The sequence below is a fragment of the Procambarus clarkii genome, unplaced genomic scaffold (assembly GCF_040958095.1).
Source record: "Procambarus clarkii isolate CNS0578487 unplaced genomic scaffold, FALCON_Pclarkii_2.0 HiC_scaffold_391, whole genome shotgun sequence".
NCBI lineage: Eukaryota > Metazoa > Arthropoda > Malacostraca > Decapoda > Cambaridae > Procambarus > Procambarus clarkii.
In genome coordinates this window covers 86,352-110,868 of record NW_027189424.1, presented here as the reverse complement: position 1 = coordinate 110,868, position 24,517 = coordinate 86,352, and the positions used below count along the sequence as shown (strand labels likewise).

The 24,517-nt window shown below is 51.4% G+C and overlaps 1 protein-coding gene across 1 annotated transcript; it reads right to left on the bottom strand.

The window, feature by feature from the left end:
* Positions 1-509: 509 nt before the first annotated feature.
* LOC138361451 (tol-Pal system protein TolA-like) lies at positions 510-8,004 on the bottom strand. Its single transcript, XM_069320782.1, has 4 exons — positions 7,902-8,004; positions 4,527-4,750; positions 3,606-4,076; positions 510-518 (listed from the first exon to the last, which is right to left on the bottom strand). Exons 1-4 carry the CDS (start codon positions 8,002-8,004, stop codon positions 510-512), a joined length of 807 nt encoding a protein of 268 aa, XP_069176883.1.
* Between the last annotated feature and the right edge of the window lie 16,513 nt (positions 8,005-24,517).

The following is a 24,517-nucleotide window of genomic DNA, read 5'->3' as shown; positions in this document are numbered from 1 at the left end:
TATAAGATAAGGAACCACTTCAATGTATGTAGTTAATACTGTAGTTTGATTGGCTGCATATATATAAATATAGCCCCCCTAATGTGTAGAGGATCGATTTGTGAGATTATGAGATTATTGCAGAAATACAGTCCACTTAACATTATACAAATTGCTATCGAAGTATATAAATTAACGTATATATAAATTCATATAAATTAAACAAATATAAATCTCACAGGTCGGTTCCCACATCAGCCAATACTGTTGAAGTGTTTATTGACCACAACCCCTTAACATTTATTGCTAGCATGAAGAATTCCAACCAGAGAATATTTAGGTGGTCTTTATTGCTGCAAGAGTACAATCTGGTCATCAAATATATTCCAGGAAAATTAAATGTAGTAGCAGATGCACTTTCTAGATTGCCAAAACCTGGGGTGACTTAGGGTTGTACTATTGCTCAGAGATGTATATATTCTTGTGTATCTAGTGTTTATTATATATCATTTACTGTTTCTTTACAATTACTATGACATCTGTTTGAGGTGTTATTTATGTTAAAAAAAAAAGTGAAATTCCTTTAAGAATTTCCCTTTTTTTTTCTCCATGGCTTAGAAGGGGTGTTACGAACCTTACCTCCTGTGGAGGTTGGTTTCGGTTGAAAATGGTGGACACAGGGAGAGTGTATATTAATATAAATCCCTAGCTGAGATCAGAGAGGCCGCGAGTCATCATTATTACTCCGCCCAGTAAAGTAGTGCCTTCTCAGCTGGAGATCATCAGAAATAATTTGAACTTGAATAGCGTAACTATGTAAGGGAAAAATGGACTCTATAAAAAAGTATGCATGGGGGAATATAGTAAATAAAATCATTAATGTGTTTGATAGCATACGTAGAGAATAGAGTATTAAGGGGCGATGATGCAAGAGGTGGACGCCATCTTGACTGAAGGGGGGAGGTGTATCGCTGCCGACCGTTCCTGCTATTTGAGGGGTTTTCTCCGGCCGTTCAGTCAGATCAGCCTATCCTTCTCTATATCCAGGGTTGCAAGATTGGGTAGAGTAATATTACAGAAGTTGGAGAGGTTTTATAAGAGTCCAGGTTTCCTAGAGGCAAAAATATGTCGTTGGATGAGAGCTGTTTGTGGCTGGGTGCATGACACCAGGAATGGGACAGTGAGCCATGGGGTGGTCAGAGCCACTTGAGTTTATAATACATAGTGATCTTATGTTTTGAGGAAAACGCCTTGTTAAATGTAATCCTGTGTGACTTGTACGTATAAATTTGTGACTTGTGTACCAGGCTGTTTCCCTTACTCCTCATACTCCCTAGACAACATTGTAAGGACCACCACCACCAAATTCTCACTAGCTCTCTCTGACAACAAAAACGTATCACTGCTGATAACATCAGTAAGACCAGGCCACGGGATAGGTAGCGTAAGTGGCAAGCCAGGAGTTGGGCTACTACTTGGTATAAGTAACTGATAGTCCTGATGGTATCGGATCGCAACCTGACTATAATATCGTAGAGTGTTGGAGACATATTATTCTTGTATGTGTGATGTACATGTTTTCTGTATAGTAAATGTATATAATTTACCCGTGTTTACACTTGTCCTAGTGAGGCTTCCCAGAAAGCAGAAATGAGCGCTTGAAATGAGAGAAGCATAGCTGTGGACAGGGTAGTACAGAATAATAATTCAGAAAAGGGGATTGAGGAGATCATACCAACCAAGGAGAGAGTGAGGAGTCCTGGCAGCTAAAGTGGGTATGTGCACATGACAACGAGAATTATGTTGGAGCCGCATCCCCTAAATATGTTGGTGAAGGGTGATTTAATGAAAAATAAGCACTCTTTGGAATTTTGGGTTGGTTTGTTCATAAGGAAGGATGACGAACATCAACATCATAATAACCCCCCACTCCTGTTGTCTCAATAGCTCAACAGAACACGTAGTGAAACCACCACTCCTGTTGTCTCCAAAAAAACATGTAATGACTACACCATACCTGTTGCGTCGAATGGAACACATTTTTCACTTCAATCAAGGGAAGAGGAACTATACGCCTATAAAGCACTTGAAAGGGGTCAGGGTAAGAACTTGGGATAGGACAGGGGGGGCGTGGGTAGGAATGGTGCCCCACCACTGTGACAGTCGGGAATTAAATGCAGACTTGCATGACACGAGACCGCCCCTCTACCGTCCAGCTCAAGTGGGTAACAGTAATAGGCATCCATCAGTCATGGCGGCGGTCATATCTCAAAGAGAAACTTTTATATTTCGGCCTTACAGCTCTCTACACTACTTTACTTGCCTGAGATCACAATTTAATTATTTTCATTTTTCATTATATCAATCTTTACTCCATATTTTTGTTCAAATTTCATTATTGTTGCGCCTTGGGGGCCAAATAAACGTTTATAAAATATGTTGGGAACAAATAATTGTTAATGCACAATTTCTAAGTCCTGTTGTCTTTGATAAAGAAAAGGTCTTTCTTGCCTCAAGTCATTTTGCTTCCACCCTGTAATTAAATTTTAAATTTCCTTTTTTAAGGCGTCCACATTATCTTTCTCACCCTCCAGGAACATAATGCCTGTGGTTGATTATGTTCCTAAATTACTTGACTCTCCGACATCACTCCTCAACTTAATCAAAACCCTAAACTAACCCTCCAATTATTTAATTTTTGATCCACGTGCGCCAATGATCCTTGATCTGTATTCTAGAGGAAACAAAAAGTTTTCGGAAACTATTTTAGAACCTATTCTATTTTAGAAACTATTCTCCGCCGCGGCCTTTTCCACCACTAACTTCTCTGCCGAGGCCCTAAATTCACCTGCCCCCTTCTCGGCCGCGTCCTTTTCCGCCAAAGCCTTCTCTGCCGAGGCCCAAAATTCCTGTTCCGCCTTCTCGGCCGCGTTCTTTTCTGCCGAGGCCCTTAAGACCCCTGCTGCCTTCTCGGCCGCGTCCTTTTCCGCCAAAGCCTTCTCTGCCGAGGCCCAAAATTCCTGTTCCGCCTTCTCGGCCGCGTTCTTTTCTGCCACTGCCTTTTCTGCCGAGGCCCTTAAGACCCCTGCTGCCTTCTCGGCCGCGTCCTTTTCCGCCAAAGCCTTCTCTGCCGAGGCCCAAAATTCCTGTTCCGCCTTCTCGGCCGCGTTCTTTTCTGCCACTGCCTTTTCTGCCGGAGGCCCTTAATTCCCCTGCTGCCTTCTCGGCCGCGTCCTTTTTCCGCCAAAGCCTTCTCTGCCGAGGCCCTTAAATTCCTGTTCCGCCTTCTCGGCCGCGTCCTTTTCCGCCAAAGCCTTCTCTGCCGAGGCCCTTAATTCCTGTTCCGCCTTCTCGGCCGCGTCCTTTTTCCGCCAAAGCCTTCTCTGCCGAGGCCCTTAATTCCTGTTCCGCCTTCTCGGCCGCGTCCTTTTCCGCCAAAGCCTTTCTCTGCCGAGGCCCTTAATTCCTGCTTCCGCCTTCTCGGCCGCGTCCTTTTCCGCCAAAGCTTTCTCTGCCGAGGCCCTTATTTCCTGTTCCGCCTTCTCGGCCGCGTCCTTTTCCGCCAAAGCTTTCTCTGCCGAGGCCCTTAATTCCTGTTCCGCCTTCTCGGCCGCGTCCTTTTCCGCCAAAGCTTTCTCTGCCGAGGCCCTTAATTCCTGTTCCGCCTTCTCGGCCGCGTCCTTTTCCGCCAAAGCCTTCTTTGCCGAGGCCCTAAATTCCTGTTCCGCCTTCTCGGCCGCGTTCTTTTCTGCCACTGCCTTTTCTGCCGAGGCCCTTAAGACCCCTGCTGCCATCTCGGCCGCGTCCTTTTCCACCAAAGCCTTCTCTGCCGAGGCCCAAAATTCCTGTTCCGCTTTCTCGGCCGCGTTCTTTTCTGCCACTGCCTTTTCTGCCGAGGCCCTTAATCCCCCTGCTGCCTTCTCGGCCGCGTCCTTTTCCGCCAAAGCCTTCTCTGCCGAGGCCCAAAATTCCTGTTCCGCCTTCTCGGCCGCGTTCTTTTCTGCCACTGCCTTTTCTGCGGAGGCCCTTAATTTCCCTGCTGCCTTCTCGGCCGCGTCTTTTTCCGCCAAAGCTTTCTCTGCCGAGGCCCTTAATTCCTGTTCCGCCTTCTCGGCCGCGTCCTTTTCCGCCAAAGCCTTCTCTGCCGAGGCCCTTAATTCCTGTTCCGCCTTCTCGGCCGCGTCCTTTTCCGCCAAAGCCTTCTCTGCCGAGGCCCTTAATTCCTGTTCCGCCTTCTCGGCCGCGTCCTTTTCCGCCAAAGCTTTCTCTGCCGAGGCCCTTAATTCCTGCTCCGCCTTCTCGGCCGCGTCCTTTTCCGCCAAAGCTTTCTCTGCCGAGGCCCTTAATTCCTGTTCCGCCTTCTCGGCCGCGTCCTTTTCCGCCAAAGCTTTCTCTGCCGAGGCCCTTAATTCCTGTTCCGCCTTCTCGGCCGCGTCCTTTTCCGCCAAAGCTTTCTCTGCCGAGGCCCTTAATTCCTGTTCCGCCTTCTCGGCCGCGTCCTTTTCCGCCAAAGCCTTCTTTGCCGAGGCCCAAAATTCCTGTTCCGCCTTCTCGGCCGCGTTCTTTTCTGCCACTGCCTTTTCTGCCGAGGCCCTTAAGACCCCTGCTGCCATCTCGGCCGCGTCCTTTTCCACCAAAGCCTTCTCTGCCGAGGCCCAAAATTCCTGTTCCGCTTTCTCGGCCGCGTTCTTTTCTGCCACTGCCTTTTCTGCCGAGGCCCTTAATCCCCCTGCTGCCTTCTCGGCCGCGTCCTTTTCCGCCAAAGCCTTCTCTGCCGAGGCCCAAAATTCCTGTTCCGCCTTCTCGGCCGCGTTCTTTTCTGCCACTGCCTTTTCTGCCGAGGCCCTTAAGACCCCTGCTGCCTTCTCGGCCGCGTCCTTTTCCGCCAAAGCCTTCTCTGCCGAGGCCCAAAATTCCTGTTCCGCCTTCTCGGCCGCGTCCTTTTCCGCCAAAGCTTTCTCTGCCGAGGCCCTTAATTCCTGTTCCGCCTTCTCGGCCGCGTCCTTTTCCGCCAAAGCCTTCTCTGCCGAGGCCCTTAATTCCTGTTCCGCCTTCTCGGCCGCGTCCTTTTCCGCCAAAGCCTTCTCTGCCGAGGCCCTTAATTCCTGTTCCGCCTTCTCGGCCGCGTCCTTTTCCGCCAAAGCTTTCTCTGCCGAGGCCCTTAATTCCTGCTCCGCCTTCTCGGCCGCGTCCTTTTCCGCCAAAGCTTTCTCTGCCGAGGCCCTTAATTCCTGTTCCGCCTTCTCGGCCGCGTCCTTTTCCGCCAAAGCTTTCTCTGCCGAGGCCCTTAATTCCTGCTCTGCCTTCTCGGCCGCGTCCTTTTCCGCCAAAGCTTTCTCTGCCGAGGCCCTTAATTCCTGTTCCGCCTTCTCGGCCGCGTCCTTTTCCGCCAAAGCTTTCTCTGCAGAGGCCCTTAATTCCTGTTCCGCCTTCTCGGCCGCGTCCTTTTCCGCCAAAGCTTTCTCTGCCGAGGCCCTTAATTCCTGTTCCGCCTTCTCGGCCGCGTCCTTTTCCGCCAAAGCTTTCTCTGCCGAGGCCCTTAATTCCTGTTCCGCCTTCTCGGCCGCGTCCTTTTCCGCCAAAGCCTTCTCTGCCGAGGCCCAAAATTCCTGTTCCGCCTTCTCGGCCGCGTTCTTTTCTGCCACTGCCTTTTCTGCCGAGGCCCTTAATCCCCCTGCTGCCTTCTCGGCCGCGTCCTTTTCCGCCAAAGCCTTCTCTGCCGAGGCCCAAAATTCCTGTTCCGCCTTCTCGGCCGCGTTCTTTTCTGCCACTGCCTTTTCTGCCGAGGCCCTTAAGACCCCTGCTGCCTTCTCGGCCGCGTCCTTTTCCGCCAAAGCCTTCTCTGCCGAGGCCCAAAATTCCTGTTCCGCCTTCTCGGCCGCGTTCTTTTCTGCCACTGCCTTTTCTGCCGAGGCCCTTAATTCCTCTGCTGCCTTCTCGGCCGCGTCCTTTTCCGCCAAAGCTTTCTCTGCCGAGGCCCTTAATTCCTGTTCCGCCTTCTCGGCCGCGTCCTTTTCCGCCAAAGCCTTCTCTGCCGAGGCCCTTAATTCCTGTTCCGCCTTCTCGGCCGCGTCCTTTTCCGCCAAAGCCTTCTCTGCCGAGGCCCTTAATTCCTGTTCCGCCTTCTCGGCCGCGTCCTTTTCCGCCAAAGCTTTCTCTGCCGAGGCCCTTAATTCCTGCTCCGCCTTCTCGGCCGCGTCCTTTTCCGCCAAAGCTTTCTCTGCCGAGGCCCTTAATTCCTGTTCCGCCTTCTCGGCCGCGTTCTTTTCTGCCAAAGCCTTCTCTGCCGAGGCCCTTAATTCCTGTTCCGCCTTCTCGGCCGCGTCCTTTTCCGCCAAAGCTTTCTCTGCCGAGGCCCTTAATTCCTGTTCCGCCTTCTCGGCCGCGTCCTTTTCCGCCAAAGCTTTCTCTGCCGAGGCCCTTAATTCCTGTTCCGCCTTCTCGGCCGCGTCCTTTTCCGCCAAAGCTTTCTCTGCCGAGGCCCTTAATTCCTGCTCCGCCTTCTCGGCGGCGTCCTTTTCCGCCAAAGCTTTCTCTGCCGAGGCCCTTAATTCCTGTTCCGCCTTCTCGGCCGCGTCCTTTTCCGCCAAAGCTTTCTCTGCCGAGGCCCTTAATTCCTGTTCCGCCTTCTCGGCCGCGTCCTTTTCCGCCAAAGCCTTCTCTGCCGAGGCCCAAAATTCCTGTTCCGCCTTCTCGACCGCGTTCTTTTCTGCCACTGCCTTTTCTGCCGAGGCCCTTAATCCCCCTGCTGCTTTCTCGGCCGCGTCCTTTTCCGCCAAAGCCTTCTCTGCCGAGGCCCAAAATTCCTGTTCCGCCTTCTCGGCCGCGTTCTTTTCTGCCACTGCCTTTTCTGCCGAGGCCCTTAAGACCCCTGCTGCCTTCTCGGCCGCGTCCTTTTCCGCCAAAGCCTTCTCTGCCGAGGCCCAAAATTCCTGTTCCGCCTTCTCGGCCGCGTTCTTTTCTGCCACTGCCTTTTCTGCCGAGGCCCTTAATTCCTGTTCCGCCTTCTCGGCCGCGTCCTTTTCCGCCAAAGCTTTCTCTGCCGAGGCCCTTAATTCCTGTTCCGCCTTCTCGGCCGCGTTCTTTTCCGCCAAAGCTTTCTCTGCCGAGGCCCTTAATTCCTGTTCCGCCTTCTCGGCCGCGTCCTTTTCCGCCAAAGCTTTCTCTGCCGAGGCCCTTAATTCCTGTTCCGCCTTCTCGGCCGCGTCCTTTTCCGCCAAAGCCTTCTCTGCCGAGGCCCTTAATGCCTGTTCCGCCTTCTCGGCCGCGTCCTTTTCCGCCAAAGCTTTCTCTGCCGAGGCCCTTAATTCCTGTTCCGCCTTCTCGGCCGCGTCCTTTTCCGCCAAAGCCTTCTCTGCCGAGGCCCTTATTTCCTGTTCCGCCTTCTCGGCCGCGTCCTTTTCCGCCAAAGCTTTCTCTGCCGAGGCCCTTAATTCCTGTTCCGCCTTCTCGGCCGCGTCCTTTTCCGCCAAAGCTTTCTCTGCCGAGGCCCTTATTTCCTGTTCCGCCTTCTCGGCCGCGTCCTTTTCCGCCAAAGCTTTCTCTGCCGAGGCCCTTAATTCCTGTTCCGCCTTCTCAGCCGCGTCCTTTTCCGCCAAAGCCTTCTCTGCCGAGGCCCTTAATTCCTGTTCCGCCTTCTCGGCCGCGTTCTTTTCTGCCAAAGCCGTCTCTGCTGAGGCCCTTAATTCCTGTTCCGCCTTCTCGGCCGCGTTCTTTTCTGCCACTGCCTTTTCTGCCGAGGCCCTTTATTCCCCTGCTGCCTTCTCTGCCGCTGCCTTTTCTGCTGCCGCTTTCTTGGACGCGGACTTTTCGGCTTCTGCCTGCTCTGCAACCTTAAGTTATCTGAGTTGATATAGGAGGAAAAGCAGTCCTGCTGCAAATACTAAACCTGTTTCGAACAAGGATTGTGTTGGCGAACTTACCGGCTCGCCCCCCAATTGGTGCACTTAGGCCTTCAGGTCCTCTACCTGTCGCAGAATGTCCTGGTGCCGCAAGTGTAAGCCCACCAGAGGCACCTAGTGCCATTTGGAGTTACGCTGGACATCGGCTATGAGGGAGGGGTCAATCTTAGGTATTTGTGTACTTAGGAGTTAATTTATAATCTAAGGCAACAGGGAAGTCTTTTCCCTCTTGTGCTTCCGCAGGTTCACCACCTAATCTAAAAGATGATGTAGGTGGGCTTTTTCCTGACTCTCCCTGGCCTAAAGCCACCATTGCCCACACGACACCAGCACCACCACTGTAGACACAAGCGTTAGTATGAATCTCGTCTACATTTTGGAGCAGATACTGCTAAAAAAATGATACTGGACTCAGAAGCAACAGGAAGCAAGAAAGTTGAGTATCAATGACGTAGATAATATAGTGAGGTAAGTGGTGATGCATGGCTATATTAGTGGTGGGGATATGGTGTTGTGGAATGTTGTGGGGGACAAGTGTATTGTAGAATGTTGTGGGGGACGAGATAATGTAGACTTGTTGTCTGCGACGAGTGTGTTGTTGTGTGGTAGTGGTGGTGTGTATGGTGGTGTGGTAGTATGGTAGTGGTGTGGTAGTGGTGGTGTGCATGGTCGTGTGTATGGTGGTGTGGTAGTGGTGGTGTGGTAGTATGGTAGTGTTGGTGTGGTAGTATGGTAGTGGAGTGGTGGTGGGGTAGTATGGTAGTGGTGTGGTAGTATGGTAGTGGTAGTTTGGTAGTGGTGGTGTGGTAGTGTGTACTCACCTAGTTGTGCTTGCGGGGGTTGAGCTTCGTCTCTTTGGTCCCGCCTCTCAACTGTCAATCAACTGGTGTACAGATTCCTGAGCCTACTGGGCTCTATCATATTTACATTTGAAACTGTGTATGGAGTCAGCCTCCACCACATCACTTCCTAGTGCATTCCATTTATTAACTACTCTCACTGAAAACATTCTTTCTAACGTCTCTGTGGCTCATCTGCGTACTAAGTTTCCACCTGTGTCCCCTTGTTCGTGTCCCACCCATGCTGAAGAGTGTCTTTGTCCGCCCCTTTTTCCCCACATAAGGGACATAACTGGCAAACCCCTCACAGTGTTCAAGAGAGAACTGGATAAGCACCTCCAAAGGATACCTGATCAACCAGGCTGTGACTCATACGTCAGACTGCGAGCAGCCGCGTCAAACAGCCTGGTTGATCAGTTCAGCAACCAGGAGGCCTGGTCGACGACCGGGCCGCGGGGACGCTAAGCCCCGGAAGCACCTCCAGGTCAAGGTAAGGTAACCCTGTCAATTCCCCTGAGAATTTTGTAGGTGGTTATCATGTCTCCCCTTACTTCTGTTTTTCCAGGGACGGTAGGTTCAGCTCCTTTATCCTTTCCTTGTAGCTCATACCTCTCAGTTCCGGGTAGTGGTGTGGTAGTGGAGGTCTGGAAATTGGGGTAGTGGTAGTTGTGGTTTAGTAGTGGTGGGGTAATAGTGGTGTATTTGTGGTGGTGGTGTAATAGTTATGGTCTGGTAGTGGTGGTGTGGTAGTTAGGGTGGTGTGGTAGTGGTAATGGAGGTGTAGTAGTAGTAGTGGTGTGGAAGTGGTGATGGTGGTGGTGTGGTACTGGTTGTAGTGTGGTGTGGTAGTAGAGAGGTGGTAGCAGTAGTGGTAGTGTGGTAGTGGTGGTGTGGTAGTAGAGAGGTGGTAGCAGTAGTGGTAGTGTGGTAGTGGTGGTGTGGTAGTGGTGGTAGTAGTAGTAGTAGTGGTGTGGTAGTAGAGGGGTGGTAGCAGTGGTGGTAGTGTGGTAGTGGTGGTGTGGTAGTGTTGGTAGTGGTGTGGTAGTGTTGGTAGTGGTGTGGCAGTGGTGGTGTGGTAGTAGTGGTACTGGTGGTGTGTGTGGTAGGGGGTGTGTGTTTGGTGCTAGTGGTGTGTGTGGTAGTGGTGGAGTGGCAGTGATTGTAGTATTGGTGGTGTGATTGGGGGTGGTGTGGAAGTGGGGGTAGTGCTAGTGATGGTAGTGGTAGTGTGGTAGTTGTGGTACTGGTAGTGTAGTAGTAGTGGTGTGTGGAAGTGGTGGTGTGGTAGTTGTGGAAGAGGTGATGTTGTGGTGTAGTAGTGGTAGTGGTGTGTGGAAGTGGTGGTGTGGTAGTTGTGGAAGAGGTGATGTTGTGGTGTAGTAGTGGTAGTGGTGTGTGTGGTAGTGGTGTGTGTGGTAGTGGTGGTAGTTGTGGTGTGTGTGGTAGTGGTGTGTGTGGTAGTGGTGTGTGTGGTAGTGGTGTGTGTGGTAGTGGTGGTAGTTGTGGTGTGTGTGGTAGTGGTGGTAGTAGTGGTGTGGTAATTTTGGTGTGGTACTTGTGGTTGTGTGTGTGAGGTAGTGGTGGTGTGTGTGGTAGTGGTGGTGTGTGAGGTAGTGGTGGTGTGTGTAGTAGTGGTGGTGTGTGTGGTAGTGGTGGTGTGTGTGGTAGTGGTGGTGTGTGAGGTAGTGGTGGTGTGTGAGGTAGTGGTGGTGTGTGAGGTAGTGGTGGTGTGTGAGGTAGTGGTGGTGTGTGAGGTAGTGGTGGTGTGTGAGGTAGTGGTGGTGTGTGTGTTAGTGGTGGTGTGTGAGGTAGTGGTGGTGTGTGTGGTAGTGGTGGTGTGTGAGGTATATTATATACTATGGGTTGGTTGGTGTTGTCGTCGTTGATCCTTCTCTATGGACAACCCAACCCACAACTCGGCTGAGTGCTTATACTAGGAGATCACCCTTGGCGCTTCTGGCTCTTGGAGAGGGGCTCAACGTCACACGTTTAGGGGATGCGGCTCCAACACTTAGCCTCGTTGTCACGTGCACACACCCACTCGAGCCGCTGTGACTCCCCACTCTCTCCTTATGAGATATGATCTCCTCAATCCCCCTATGACTTACCAGTATTACCTCCTACCCTGTCCACAGCAGTGGTTCATGGTTCTTCCTCTCTCTCTCTCCTTCTTTACTACCTCCTGGGAAGCCTCACTAGGACAAGGGCAAACACCAGCAAATTGTGACACATTTACTTGACAAGGCACATATACGATACATACACACATATAATAATAATGAATCCTATACTCTATAATACCACAATCAGGTTGCACTCCAACACCATCAGAACTCTATTATCAGCTTATCAAGTGGTACCCTACCTCCTGGTTCACCACCTGATACTATTAACCTCCTCAAGTTGATCAAACCTACACACTGTTGCACTATCAGCAAGATAATGTATATATAGAAAATCAGCATTTGAATGCAATAACATATACCAGTATAAATGTTCATTGATACTTCAGTATAAAAAATTCCTTGACATAAGAATGCCAACAGTCACTCACCTCTCACTGCGTCTTGCACGCTAATGACAACCAAACACTATCAACTCCCTACTAGTAATCCACCAGAACTTCCCCTTCCACCTCTGGAAGTTCACTACCCTATTTCTTTAGGTTCTTCCGGGCTTCACTACCAGGATCCTCTGCAGCTCCTCCAGGCTGCTATCATGAAGTTTCCTTGAGCAACTACGGTGCTTCACCCTTCTGCTAGGTTCCTCCACAGCTCTCTTGGCTGCTACACCATGAAGTTTCCCCGAGCAACTGTGGTACTTCTCCACCTCTACAGAAGCACGTGACACTCCTCTTCACTGCTGCTTCTCCTCACAGCTCGAGGTCCTCTGCTCCACTACCTTGGAGTCTCATCAGCTACATCATCTGCTGGCTTCGAAGTTCTCAGCAACTTCTTCCCCAAAGACAAACCTGCAACCCATCGACGTTCCAATAAAATGTTCCCCATTAACACATAAACAAAAATAACCACACAATATGCTTGCCTCAAACCTCTATCTGTTCTCTACATACAGTGAGAGTGGACTCCCCCGTTTTGGGCGGGTCCATACTCCACCTCGCCTGGTGTCGGTCCTCACTCACTGGGAGGGTCTTCCTCCGTCAAGAGCCCGGCTCCCTCAGTCTTCCGCCAGCGCTCAGAGGGGACGGACGTCGCTCCGTGTTCCTCCCTCTTCACTCTCCTATTTCAGGCCTTCTGCCTTATTAAAACATGTCTAACTTATAAATAAACATCGCTACTGTCGCTGGGCACACGACCAACTACAATGCAATCACTATGAACTGGCGTATATCGTGCTTACCACAGATTAACTGGTCGAGGGCGCTTTTCCTCTGACGGCGTCTGGTCAGGGCGCTCCACACAGCCCACAATAATGCCTCCGGGCGGCTTAATATTCACTAATTATCGTCCACGACTTGAGACCACACGTCCCCAGCTCGATTCCACAGCTGGCACGTCTGCACACTTCTCTTCTCTTAGAGATATATCACTAGGGGTTCCCTTCTGACGGGAGCTCAACGGAGCGCGGCTTCCCCCTGCGATGTCTGGCACTCAAGTGAGGTCAAGGTCCTCCAGAAGCGAGCCTCAAGCCTCCAGCAAAATGTCCACATCTCCTAGCCAGTCATTTATCTATTTTCTTCTGCATTGCCCATAATCTCAAACTGTTACACATATCCAAGCAACTATTTTACATATGCGTTATCACCTCAATACTTGCTAGACCTTCTAGTTAGGTCAGGCTTGCTGAATAACTCTCAAGAAGGGAGACTCGTTTCTCCTGCAGGCTGAGATCATAACACTCCCCTCCCCTTATTTTTGAGAGTTATTCTAGTGGCAAAGCTCGGGATAATACATCCGCCACCACGCTGTCTCGTTCTTCACCCCATATACTCTCTTAGGAGTCTACAATTAATTCGTTGCACCTTGCAACATCTGGCACACCACGTGCCAGAAACATGATCTTCTCACAAACGATTTGACCTCTCTGACACCTCAAAGCTAGGCTGTCCTCCTTGGACGCCTGCACTCCATCGGTCCACTCTACTTACTGTCTCCACCCTCCGTTTCCTCGTCTTCTTCTCTTCCCGTCCAGAGTCAGACATCTACTGTCTGTACCTCCTCTGTCGTCTTCACACTTCCATCTACTGCCGTTATACTTCCGCCTCCTGTCATCATACTTCACTCCATCGTCTTCACCGACGCTCCTCCTTTTCGTCTCCTCATTTATCTGAGACCTCATCCTGTTCGACTCCCACCGAGTCCTCGGCTTTCTTCTACTCCTCCATGCTTGTATCCTCATCCTCTTCTCACACTTCTCACCTCTGTACCACTCCATTTCTTCTCCTTCAACTCTTCTTCGTTCCCTAAAAGTTTCTTCGGGCACTGTATTACATCCAACAGCACTCGACCATACATGTCGCTTTGCCTCTCCCAGAGTGCTCGTAAGCATCTCTCCACACATACTGTCTCTTCTCCTTTCATTTTCTCGGCTACTACTCTTCTTCACTATCTCTCCGCCACGTTTTCTGTGAAACATGTCAACTCCTGACATCTCAAACAACTTAACTCCACTATCCCTATGCCTCTGTGCTCGTGGACAATTTGACGCTCTACTCCCGTCCTCCGTATATCCACATCCTTCCTCATTCCTACTCAGCACAGTTGCATTCACCTTCCGGCTCTTAATTTCAGCAGTCTGGGCTCTACTCAGGTCAACTCTCTTCACAGTATTCTTCTTCGGCTGGGCCATCTTCACTTTCGACCTCACCGAGACTTCATTTTTCTGGGCTGGACCTTCATCAAACAGCCATGATATATCTACGTCGATATCTTCTACCGGTTTAATTGACACTGTCTCATCTTCTCCAGTGTCTTCCTCGTCGGCCACCTCTGCCTTCGTCACTACCGAGACAGGGTTTTCAATGGCTTGGCGGTCTCCTGACTCATCTCCTCGGATGTCAGTCAGGTTCACACTCTCAGGCGTCCCACCCGTGCAGTGGCCTTCTGGGCACTCCTCTGGCACAGTCTCCGCTATGACTCTTGGCAACACCTTTGTCCCACACAAGTCATTCCCCAGGATCACTTGGACTCCTGGAATAGGTATGTCAGGGCACACTCCCAACATCACCTCCGCCGACACATATTCCGACCTTAGCTGGACAGTACAAACGGGCATGTCACTCTCCGACAATAACCCATATACTTTCATCTTCCCACTGCCAGCTAACCGTCGATCATTCCCAATCAGGCTTCTCGCAATCAAGCTCTGATTAGCTCCGGTATCTCTTAAGATACCAACTTCTACCTCAGGTTGGCCTCCTACACTGATCCAACCTTTGCTCATGAACGGCCTATACCTCTCGTTCACTAAGTTCATCTTTTGTGGTTTGTCTCGGAACACATTAGTATATTTACCTCGGGGGTCACACATGGCCAGGGTCACAACTCTCTTGCCCTGCCGACAATCTCGCATCACGTGACCCAATCCGTTACAATTGTAACATCTCATCTGGGAAAAATCTCTTCTATATGTACCAAAGCGGCTCTGACTCTGCCCACTCGTATTGGAGTTCCTCGGGCCAGACGTACTACTCGTACTCTGTGGAGCTTTACTGGACTCTTGATTTCCCGGATACCGATCAGTTTCTCGTTTAGCTCCTCCCTCTTCACTTTCAGACGAAGTGCGCGACCTACTCTTCTGAGTTTTAGGGTACTTACGTTTATCTGCCCATTTATCAAAATTTTTCTCACCCCAGACTCTTCTGGGTCCTTCATAATTTCTTCCTCCCCAGACTCCACTGGATCTGCCATTGCTGCGTCTCACCTCATTCTTCACTCTGTTCTCCCTTAAGCTCTTGTACGCTTCAGTAATCATATCTGCCCTATCTGCGGCATCTTTCACCTCCATTATCCCTGCTTCTTGGATCTTGAACTTTGTTTCGGGATGCATCATCTCCAAGAACTTCTCCATGACCATCAGTTGCTTCAGGTCAGCATAAGATCCAACTCCAGCAGCCTCAATCCACTTCTGGAATCGTCTTTCCAGATCTCTTGCTGTCTCAGCAAACGTACATGCTCCAACTTTGATCATCTCTCTGAAGCGCTTCCTATAAGCTTCTGGGGTTAACTGAAACGAGCGCAATATGCTGCTCTTTACTGTGGCATAATCCTGGCACTCTTCCAGTGACAATTGGGTGTATGCCTCCCTGGCTGCACCGGTCAATCTTAACTGGACCAGCTGGGCCCATTCCTCCTGTGGCCACTCCTTGATACTGGCTACTTTCTCAAAATGCTCGAAGAAGCTCTCTGCCTCTTCGGGAACAAACCAGGGAATGTCCTTCTCCCTAACCCTAACATCTGGTGGGTGTGATACCTGGGTGGTGCTCTCTGGCAACCCATGTTCAATCCTTTGTTCAGCCAAGGTTCTATTCGCTTCTATCTGCATTTGTTTTGTTCTCTCTTTTTCTTTTTCGACCTGGGCTTTTTCTTTTTCGACCTCTAGTCTTGCTTTCTCTTTTTCTTTCTCTTGTTCCAACTCCAGTTCTCTTATTCTGGTTTTCTCTTTTTCTACTTCCAGTTTGGTTTTCTCGGCTTCATTTTTCATCTGGAGTTCCAATTTCATCTTTTCCAGCTGGAACTGTCTCTCCTTGTCCTCTCGTTGTTGCTGCACCTGGAGCTCTAACTGGAATCTCTCCAAGCTCCTATTTCGGCTACTCCTGCTACTGCGGCTACTCTTGCTGCTCCTACTCGATCCCTGGGATCTCACTTCATCCTGCCCATCATCCTCCTTTCTACTTTCAGCTCCTTCCTGGGCTCCTTGTTCTGCCGCTTCACTTCTGGCTCTCAACTGCCTCAGGATCTCATCCTTCATCCCAGCTACTTTAGATGCTTTCAACCTGATGCCACATTTTTCTGCTATTTGTTTCAATTGATCCCTCGTGCAACCTTCCAAGTCCTCAGGCTTGCCTGACTCCACAAATGCTTGCACCTTATCCATCTTTGTCCTGTGAGTCTTCCCAAGAGAGAATATACACCTGCGGTCACACAGTTTATTTATTTCAGCAAGGGTGTACAAATCCACTCTTGGACAGGGTGTGGGTGTGTCAGTTCACTCTCCCGGACACAGGCCCCCAATTTATTATAGACTATGGGTTGGTTGGTGTTGTCGTCGTTGATCCTTCTCTATGGACAACCCAACCCACAACTCGGCTGAGTGCTTATACTAGGAGATCACCCTTGGCGCTTCTGGCTCTTGGAGAGGGGCTCAACGTCACACGTTTAGGGGATGCGGCTCCAACACTTAGCCTCGTTGTCACGTGCACACACCCACTCGAGCCGCTGTGACTCCCCACTCTCTCCTTATGAGATATGATCTCCTCAATCCCCCTATGACTTACCAGTATTACCTCCTACCCTGTCCACAGCAGTGGTTCATGGTTCTTCCTCTCTCTCTCTCCTTCTTTACTACCTCCTGGGAAGCCTCACTAGGACAAGGGCAAACACCAGCAAATTGTGACACATTTACTTGACAAGGCACATATACGATACATACACACATATAATAATAATGAATCCTATACTCTATAATACCACAATCAGGTTGCACTCCAACACCATCAGAACTCTATTATCAGCTTATCAAGTGGTACCCTACCTCCTGGTTCACCACCTGATACTATTAACCTCCTCAAGTTGATCAAACCTACACACTGTTGCACTATCAGCAAGATAATGTATATATAGAAAATCAGCATTTGAATGCAATAACATATACCAGTATAAATGTTCATTGATACTTCAGTATAAAAAATTCCTTGACATAAGAATGCCAACAGTCACTCACCTCTCACTGCGTCTTGCACGCTAATGACAACCAAACACTATCAACTCCCTACTAGTAATCCACCAGAACTTCCCCTTCCACCTCTGGAAGTTCACTACCCTATTTCTTTAGGTTCTTCCGGGCTTCACTACCAGGATCCTCTGCAGCTCCTCCAGGCTGCTATCATGAAGTTTCCTTGAGCAACTACGGTGCTTCACCCTTCTGCTAGGTTCCTCCACAGCTCTCTTGGCTGCTACACCATGAAGTTTCCCCGAGCAACTGTGGTACTTCTCCACCTCTACAGAAGCACGTGACACTCCTCTTCACTGCTGCTTCTCCTCACAGCTCGAGGTCCTCTGCTCCACTACCTTGGAGTCTCATCAGCTACATCATCTGCTGGCTTCGAAGTTCTCAGCAACTTCTTCCCCAAAGACAAACCTGCAACCCATCGACGTTCCAATAAAATGTTCCCCATTAACACATAAACAAAAATAACCACACAATATGCTTGCCTCAAACCTCTATCTGTTCTCTACATACAGTGAGAGTGGACTCCCCCGTTTTGGGCGGGTCCATACTCCACCTCGCCTGGTGTCGGTCCTCACTCACTGGGAGGGTCTTCCTCCGTCAAGAGCCCGGCTCCCTCAGTCTTCCGCCAGCGCTCAGAGGGGACGGACGTCGCTCCGTGTTCCTCCCTCTTCACTCTCCTATTTCAGGCCTTCTGCCTTATTAAAACATGTCTAACTTATAAATAAACATCGCTACTGTCGCTGGGCACACGACCAACTACAATGCAATCACTATGAACTGGCGTATATCGTGCTTACCACAGATTAACTGGTCGAGGGCGCTTTTCCTCTGACGGCGTCTGGTCAGGGCGCTCCACACAGCCCACAATAATGCCTCCGGGCGGCTTAATATTCACTAATTATCGTCCACGACTTGAGACCACACGTCCCCAGCTCGATTCCACAGCTGGCACGTCTGCACACTTCTCTTCTCTTAGAGATATATCACTAGGGGTTCCCTTCTGACGGGAGCTCAACGGAGCGCGGCTTCCCCCTGCGATGTCTGGCACTCAAGTGAGGTCAAGGTCCTCCAGAAGCGAGCCTCAAGCCTCCAGCAAAATGTCCACATCTCCTAGCCAGTCATTTATCTATTTTCTTCTGCATTGCCCATAATCTCAAACTGTTACACATATCCAAGCAACTATTTTACATATGCGTTATCACCTCAATACTTGCTAGACCTTCTAGTTAGGTCAGGCTTGCTGAATAACTCTCAAGAAGGGAGACTCGTTTCTCCTGCAGGCTGAGATCATAACAGGTAGTGGTGGTGTGTGAGGTAGTGGTGGTGTGTGAGGTAGTGGTGGTGTGTGAGGTAGTGGTGGTGTGTGAGGTAGTGGTGGTGTGTGAGGTAGTGGTGGTGTGTGAGGTAGTGGTGGTGTGTTTGGTAGTGGTGGTGTGTGTGGTAGTGGTGGTGTGTGAGGTAGTGGTGGTGTGTGTGGTAGTGGTGGTGTGTGAGGTAGTGGTGGTGTGTGTGGTAGTGGTGGTGTGTGTGGTAGTGGTGGTGTGTGTGGTAGTGGTGGTGTGTGAGGTAGTGGTGGTGTGTGAGGTAGTGGTGGTGTGTGAGGTAGTGGTGGTGTGTGAGGTAGTGGTGGTGTGTTTGGTAGTGGTGGTGTGTGTGGTAGTGGTGGTGTGTGAGGTAGTGGTGGTGTGTGTGGTAGTGGTGGTGTGTGAGGTAGTGGTGGTGTGTGAGGTAGTGGTGGTGTGTGAGGTAGTGGTGGTGTGTGAGGTAGTGGTGGTGTGTTTGGTAGTGGTGGTGTGTGAGGTAGTGGTGGAGTGTTTGGTAGTGGTCGTGTGTGATGTAGTGGTGGTGTGTGAGGTAGTGGTGTGTTTGGTAGTGGTGGTGTGTGTGTGTGGATGTAGTGTGTGGGGTTGTGATGTGGTAGTAGTGGTAGTGGTGGTGATTGTGGTAGTGGTGGTAGTAGTAGTCTGGAAATAGTGGTGTGTGGGGTAAGGGTATTGGTGGTAGTGGTGGTGTAGCTGTGGTGGTAGTGGTGGTGTGGTAATGGTGATAGTGGGTGTGTGCATGTAGTGGTGGTACGTATCAGTGGTGGTAGTGGTGGTGTGTGTGTGGGGGGGGGACCGGTGTGTACTCACCTATTTGTGCTTGCGGGGATTGAGCTCTGGCTCATTGGTCCCGCTTCTCAACAGTCAGTCAACTGATTTACAGGTTCCTGAACCTACTGGGCTCTATCATATCTACATTTGAAACTGTGTATGGAGTCAGCCTCCACCACATCACTTCCTAGTGCAATCCACTTGTTAACTACTCTGACACTAAAAAATTCTTTCTAACGTCTCTGTGGCTCATTTGGGTACTCAGTTTCCATCTGTGTCCCCTTGTTCGCGTATCACCCATGTTAAACAGTTTATTCTTATCTACCCGGTCAATTTCCCTGAGAATTTTGTAGGTAGTGATCATGTCTCCCCTTACTCTTCTGTCTTCCAGTGTCGTGAGGTGCATTTCTCGCAGCCTTTCCACGTAACTCAGAAAGTTAGCTTCCTCTTGTGCTTAACAAGGTATGGGCTCCATGCTGGGGCCGCATACTCCAGGATTGGTCTTACGTATGTGGTATACAAGGTTCTGAATGATTCCCTACACAGGTTCCTGAAGGCTGTTCTGATGTTAGCCAGCCTCGCATATGCCGCAGACGTAACTCTTTTTATGTGGGCTTCAGGAGACAGGGTTGGTGTGATATCAACTCTTAGACCTTTCTCTCTGTCCGTTTCATGAAGTACTTCATCTCCAATTCTGTATCCTGTATCTGGCCTCCTGTTTCCACCGCCTAGTTTCATTACTTTGCATTTACTCGGGTTGAACTTCAACAGCCGTTTGTTGGACCATTCATTCAGTCTGTCTAGGTCATCTTGTAGCCTCCTACTATCGTCCTCAGTTTCAATCCTCCTCATAATTTTTGCATCATCAGCAAACAGTGAGAGGAACGATTCAATACCCTCTGGGAGATCATTTACATATATCAGAAACAATATTGGTCCAAGGACTGACCCCTGCGGGAATCACGGGTGACGCCACTCCAGTGATTGTAGTAGTGGTGTAGTAGGGGTGGTGTGGTAGTGATGGTAATAGTGGTGTGGTAGGGGTGGTGGTGGTGGTGGTAAGTGGTGAGGGAGGGGGGTGGTGGTGGTGGTGGTGGTGGTGGTAAGTGGTGTGGTAGTGGTGGTAATAGTAGTGTGGTAGTGGAGGTAATAGTAGTGTGGTAGGGGTGGTGTGGTAGTGATGATAATAGTGGTGTGGTAGGGGTGGTGTGGTAGGGGTGGTGTGGTAGTGGTGGTAGTGGTAGTGTAATGGTGGAGTGCGTTGTAGTAGTGGTGTAGTTGTGGTAGTGGTGGTGTAGTTGTGGCAGTGGTAGTGTAGTTGTGGTAGTGGTGGTGTAGTTGTGGTAGTGGTGTAGTTGTGGTAGTGGTGTAGTTGTGGTAGTGGTGGTGTCGTAGTGCATGTGGTGTGTGGGGTTGTGGTGTGTGGGGTTGTGGTTTGGTAGTGGTGGTAGTGGTCGTGAGTACTCAACTAATCACCTAATTGTGCATGCGGGGTTGAGCTCTGGCTCTTTTGTCCCGCCTCTCAACCGTCAATCAACAGGTGTACAGGTTTCTGAGCCTACTGGGCTCTATCATATCTACACTTGAAACTGTGTATGGAGTCTGCCTCCACCACATCACTGCCTAATGCATTCCATTTGTCAACCACTCTGACACTAAAAAGTTCTTTCTAATATCTCTGTGGCTCATTTGGGCACTCAGTTTCCACCTGTGTTCCCTAGTGCGTGTGCCCGTTGTGTTAAATAACCTGTCTTTATCTACCCTATCAATTCCATTGAGAATCTTGAATGTGGTGATCATGCTCCCCCTAACTCTGTCTTAAAGGGAAGTGAGGTTTAATTCGCGTAGCCTCTCCTCGTAGCTCATACCTCTCAGCTCGGGTACTAGTCTGGTGGCAAACCTTGGAACCTTTTCCAGTTTGGTCTTATCGGATTCGCCGCTCTGCTACCGGAGGGCGCTGACGTTCGGCCCGGGCTGTCAGTGTTGACCTGTAACTGCTGCGTGGTGGTCGTCTTGTTGACGGTGTGGTGCGGCCATTGGCCGGGGCCTGGCGGGTGTCATGGCGTCGACTAGTGGTGGCCGTGTTCGCCGGGTCGACACCGCCCGGCTTGATTTTTCGCCCCCCGTTGACTGGCCCTTGGTGGAGGTTGCCCTTATGGACGTCATGCGTGTGGAGTACCAAGATCTCTACGGTGTTGAGAAACTTTCCCCTACCCGGGTGGCGGTGACATTCTCCTCGGCGCAGGTGTATCAGCTGTTTGTGCGTCGATGGGGTACACGGACGCATGTACTTCCAGATTCTGTTGTGACGGTGGAGGTCTCCGATCCGTGGGGCCCCCTGACGTATGTGAGCGTTCATGGTGCGCCGGTGCAGTTTCCTGAGGATGAGCTGTCCGCCGCGTTCCGTCGGTATGGTGAGGTGGTGGGGCAGCGTCATGCCTGTCTGCTTAGTGGGCGCCTGAAGGGGCTCCGTATGGGTGCCCGTACTTTGCGCATGCGGCTCTCTGGGGCTATTCCCTCTCGGGTGGCTGTGTGTGGGTTTTATGTGCGTGTGTTTTACCAGGGGCAGACTCGCTCCTGTTTCCGGTGTGGTGAGGTAGGCCATTTCGCTGCAGCTTGCCGTGCCCCTCGCCCGGAGGACCCATCGGTTTTCCATGCGGATGATTTTCCACTTCTGCCGGCGGCTGGGGCGCCCCCAGTGGGCCCGGGCTCTATGGGTGTGCCTCTGGAGGCGTCGTCCCCAGCTGTCCCTACCTCTCCGTCTGCTGCTGGGTCCTCTGCTCTGTCTGTTGACTCTGATGCTCTCGCGGCTCCTGCTTCGGGTGCGCCTATGCTGGTGGCGGCGGAGGTACATCGCGACCCGAGTGTCTCCTTGGAATCCGACGTGTGTGGTGTGATGCCGGCGGGCGACCCGTGTGCAGTGGCCAGTGTGCTTCCCGAGGCCAGGGGCGGTGTTGATACTGTGTCTCCTGACGGCCAGCCTAGCGGTGTTCCTGATGCTGGTGCCGTGGCGCAGCCGCCTGCTGTCGCTTGTGCTGTGCCTCCTGTGGTTGCATTGGGCTCTTCTGTTCCTCGCCGAAAGCGCGCTCCGAGGGATCGGTCGCACAGCAGGGGCCCCCCTGGGAAGAGGATCGAGGCTTCGGGTGGCTGGTGCTCCTCCCTCCGCTTCTCCAGTGGTTCCTCCTCCCCCTTCGGAAGCGGGATCTGGGGATGAGCGGGGCATTGAGCGTGGTGTCGGGCTCGGGGCGGCGGAGGCAGGGGAAAAACTGTGGATGGTGTCCTCGACGCCTGGGGCGCCCTCTTCGCATGGTGTGTCTCCTGTGATTTTGAAGGCGGTTCCTGGCCGGTCGTCTTCCAGGGTGCGGCAGGGGGTTGAGCCTGGTGGTGTGGATGTGGCTCCCACTGCGGGTGCGGTTGTGTCCCCTGGGGGACGCGTTGGGTTGGGGGTGTCCTGAGGTTCTCCCGATGGCGCCCTCTGTTGTCTGTGCGTCTTTGAATGTTCGTGGTTTAAATGATCTTGGGGTCCAGTTGGGCCTGTTGGATGTTCTGCAGGAGCAGCGTGTGGATGTGGCTCTGATCCAGGAGCATAATGTTCGTGAGGTGTCTGTGCTACAGTGTTTAAGTGCGCATTTTCATGTTGTGCTCAACCCGCCTAGGACGTCCTTCGGGGGATGCTTATGTTGTTTTCTAGGAGGGCTTCCTTCTCCGTGCTTCACACGGAGATGGATGAGGATGGGCGGGTTTTATTTGTGAGGGTTGAGTTTTTTGGGGTCGTTCTTCCGTTCCTGACGGTGTACGCCCCCTCGGGGGTGGCTCGCCGTCGGGAACGGGAGGAGTTTTTTCGGGTGGGGCTTCTCCCTTTCCTGCGTCATGATACGCGGAGTATGGTTTTTGGTGGTGATTTTAACTGTGTGACGAGTGCGCGGTACTGTAGTAGCGCCCGCCCGCAGAATGTCTCGGGTGCGCTGCTGGAGGTGGTGCGTTCTTGCGGTTTCAAGGATGCTGCTGTGCTCTATGGGGGCGAGTTGTCCTTTACTTTTGCTGCGCGTGGGGCGCGTTCGCGGATTGATCGAGTGTATGTTACTGGCGGGGGTGTTCTGTGTTTGCTTTCCACACTGTCCCGGTTGCTTTCTCGGACCATAGTCTCGTGGTGGTCCGGGTTGGTGTGCCCAGTCAGGTACGGGTCGGCGCGGGGTGGTGGAAGATGAATTGTGGGTTGTTGCGTTCTCCGAGGGTTTGTGGGCAGTTTCGGGTTTGGTGGATCGGGGTTCTCGCCCGGCGGTGTGATTTTCCTTCTGTTTTAGATTGGTGGGAGTGGTGTAAGGAGCAATGTCGGTTGTTTTTTCGGGTGGCTGCCAAACGTGAGGCTGCTGGAAGGTTTGGGTTGCTGCGGTTGTTCCAGGCGAGGCTTTCGCTAATGTATGTGCGGTACAATGCTGGGATTGACTGTTTTGGGGAGATTGCGGAGTGTAAGGAGCGTATTTTGTGGTTTGCGGAATGAGTGGGCCGAGGGTGTTCGTGTGCGTGCTCGTGTGAGTGAACGTGTTGACGGGGAACGGCTCTCTCCTTATCTTTTAGGGAAGGTGAAGGCTGCGCGGGACGGTGTTCTTTTTACGGCTCTGCAACGGCCGGATGGGTCCGTTGTTTCGGACACCGGTGGTGTGTTGCATTATGTGCGGCAGGAGTTGGTTGCGCTCTATGGGGAGGTGGTAGGGGACGACGCGATTGCGGAAGGTTTTTTGGGTGGTTGTGCTCTGGGGTTGTCTGCTGCTGATTGTGTTGGTTTGGAGGAAGATGTTTCGTTGGGGGAGCTTTTCGATGTGGTGAGGTCGTTTCGTTCCGGGAAGGTGCCAGGCTCGGATGGTCTTCCTGTCGAGTTTTATGTTGCCTTTTGGGATGTGTTGGGTGATGTTCTTTTGGAGGTGGTCCGGACTTGCCTCCGGGGGTGCGTTCTGCCTGTGTCTCAGTGCGTTGGGATTGTGCGGCTGCTCCCAAAGCCGGGCGATTTGCGGTTCTTCTCGAACTGGAGACCCATTACTTTGTTGAATGTGGACTATAAGATCCTGTCCAAGATTTTAGCTAGTCGGTGTCGCCGTGTGGTTGCGTCTGTGGTTTCCGTGGAACAGTTTTGTGGTGTTCCAGGTCGCTCGTTACTGCAGTGCAATGCGTTATTTCGGGATGTGCTTCTGTACGTGTCGGGCTCTCGCTTGTCAGCAGCGATGCTTTGCCTGGATTGGTCTAAGGCTTTTGACCGTGTTTCGTTAGCTTTTGTTTTTCGTGTGTTAGAGCGGCTTGGTTTTCCGCCTTTGTTCGTTGGGTGCGTATGTTGTACGCTCAGTGTTGCAGTCGGGTTTGCATCAATGGGTTCTTGAGTGCTCCTTTCCCTGTACGCCGTTCGGTGAGGCAGGGTTGTCCGCTTTCCATGCTTCTTTATGTGCTCTTTCAGGAGCCTTTTTTTCGGGCGGTCAAGGCTTGTGCGTTGATCCGTCCCCCCCCCCCCCCGGCTGCCTTCTGATCTTCGGTTACCCATCTGCGGTTATGCGGATGATACCATCCTGTTCGTGGCCTCTGCTGGTTCTGTTCGGGCTGTCCAGGTCGTGGTTGAGAGGTTTGAGTTGGCCACTGGGGCCCAGGTCAATCGTGCCAAATCTGGTCTTATGGGTATCGGTGGGTGGTCCTCTCGCCTTGTGTGGGAGGGGTCTTGGTTTCCGGTGGTCTCCTCTCTGCGTGTTCTGGGGATCACCTGGTTCGCTTCTTACAAGAGATCTTTGGAATTTAATTGGGGTGCGGTTTC

Excerpts from the sequence above, each read along its gene's own strand:
- LOC138361451 (XM_069320782.1), bottom strand. The coding sequence starts at position 8,004 with ATGGCACTAGGTGCCTCTGGTGGGCTTACACTTGCGGCACCAGGACAT. Across the intron at positions 4,751-7,901 it reads ACCAATTGGGGGGCGAGCCG|AGAAGGCTTTGGCGGAAAAG; the intron begins GTAAGTTCGCCA and ends GGGCCTCGGCAG. Across the intron at positions 4,077-4,526 it reads AAAAGAACGCGGCCGAGAAG|GAATTAAGGGCCTCGGCAGA; the intron begins GCGGAACAGGAA and ends AAGGCGGAACAG.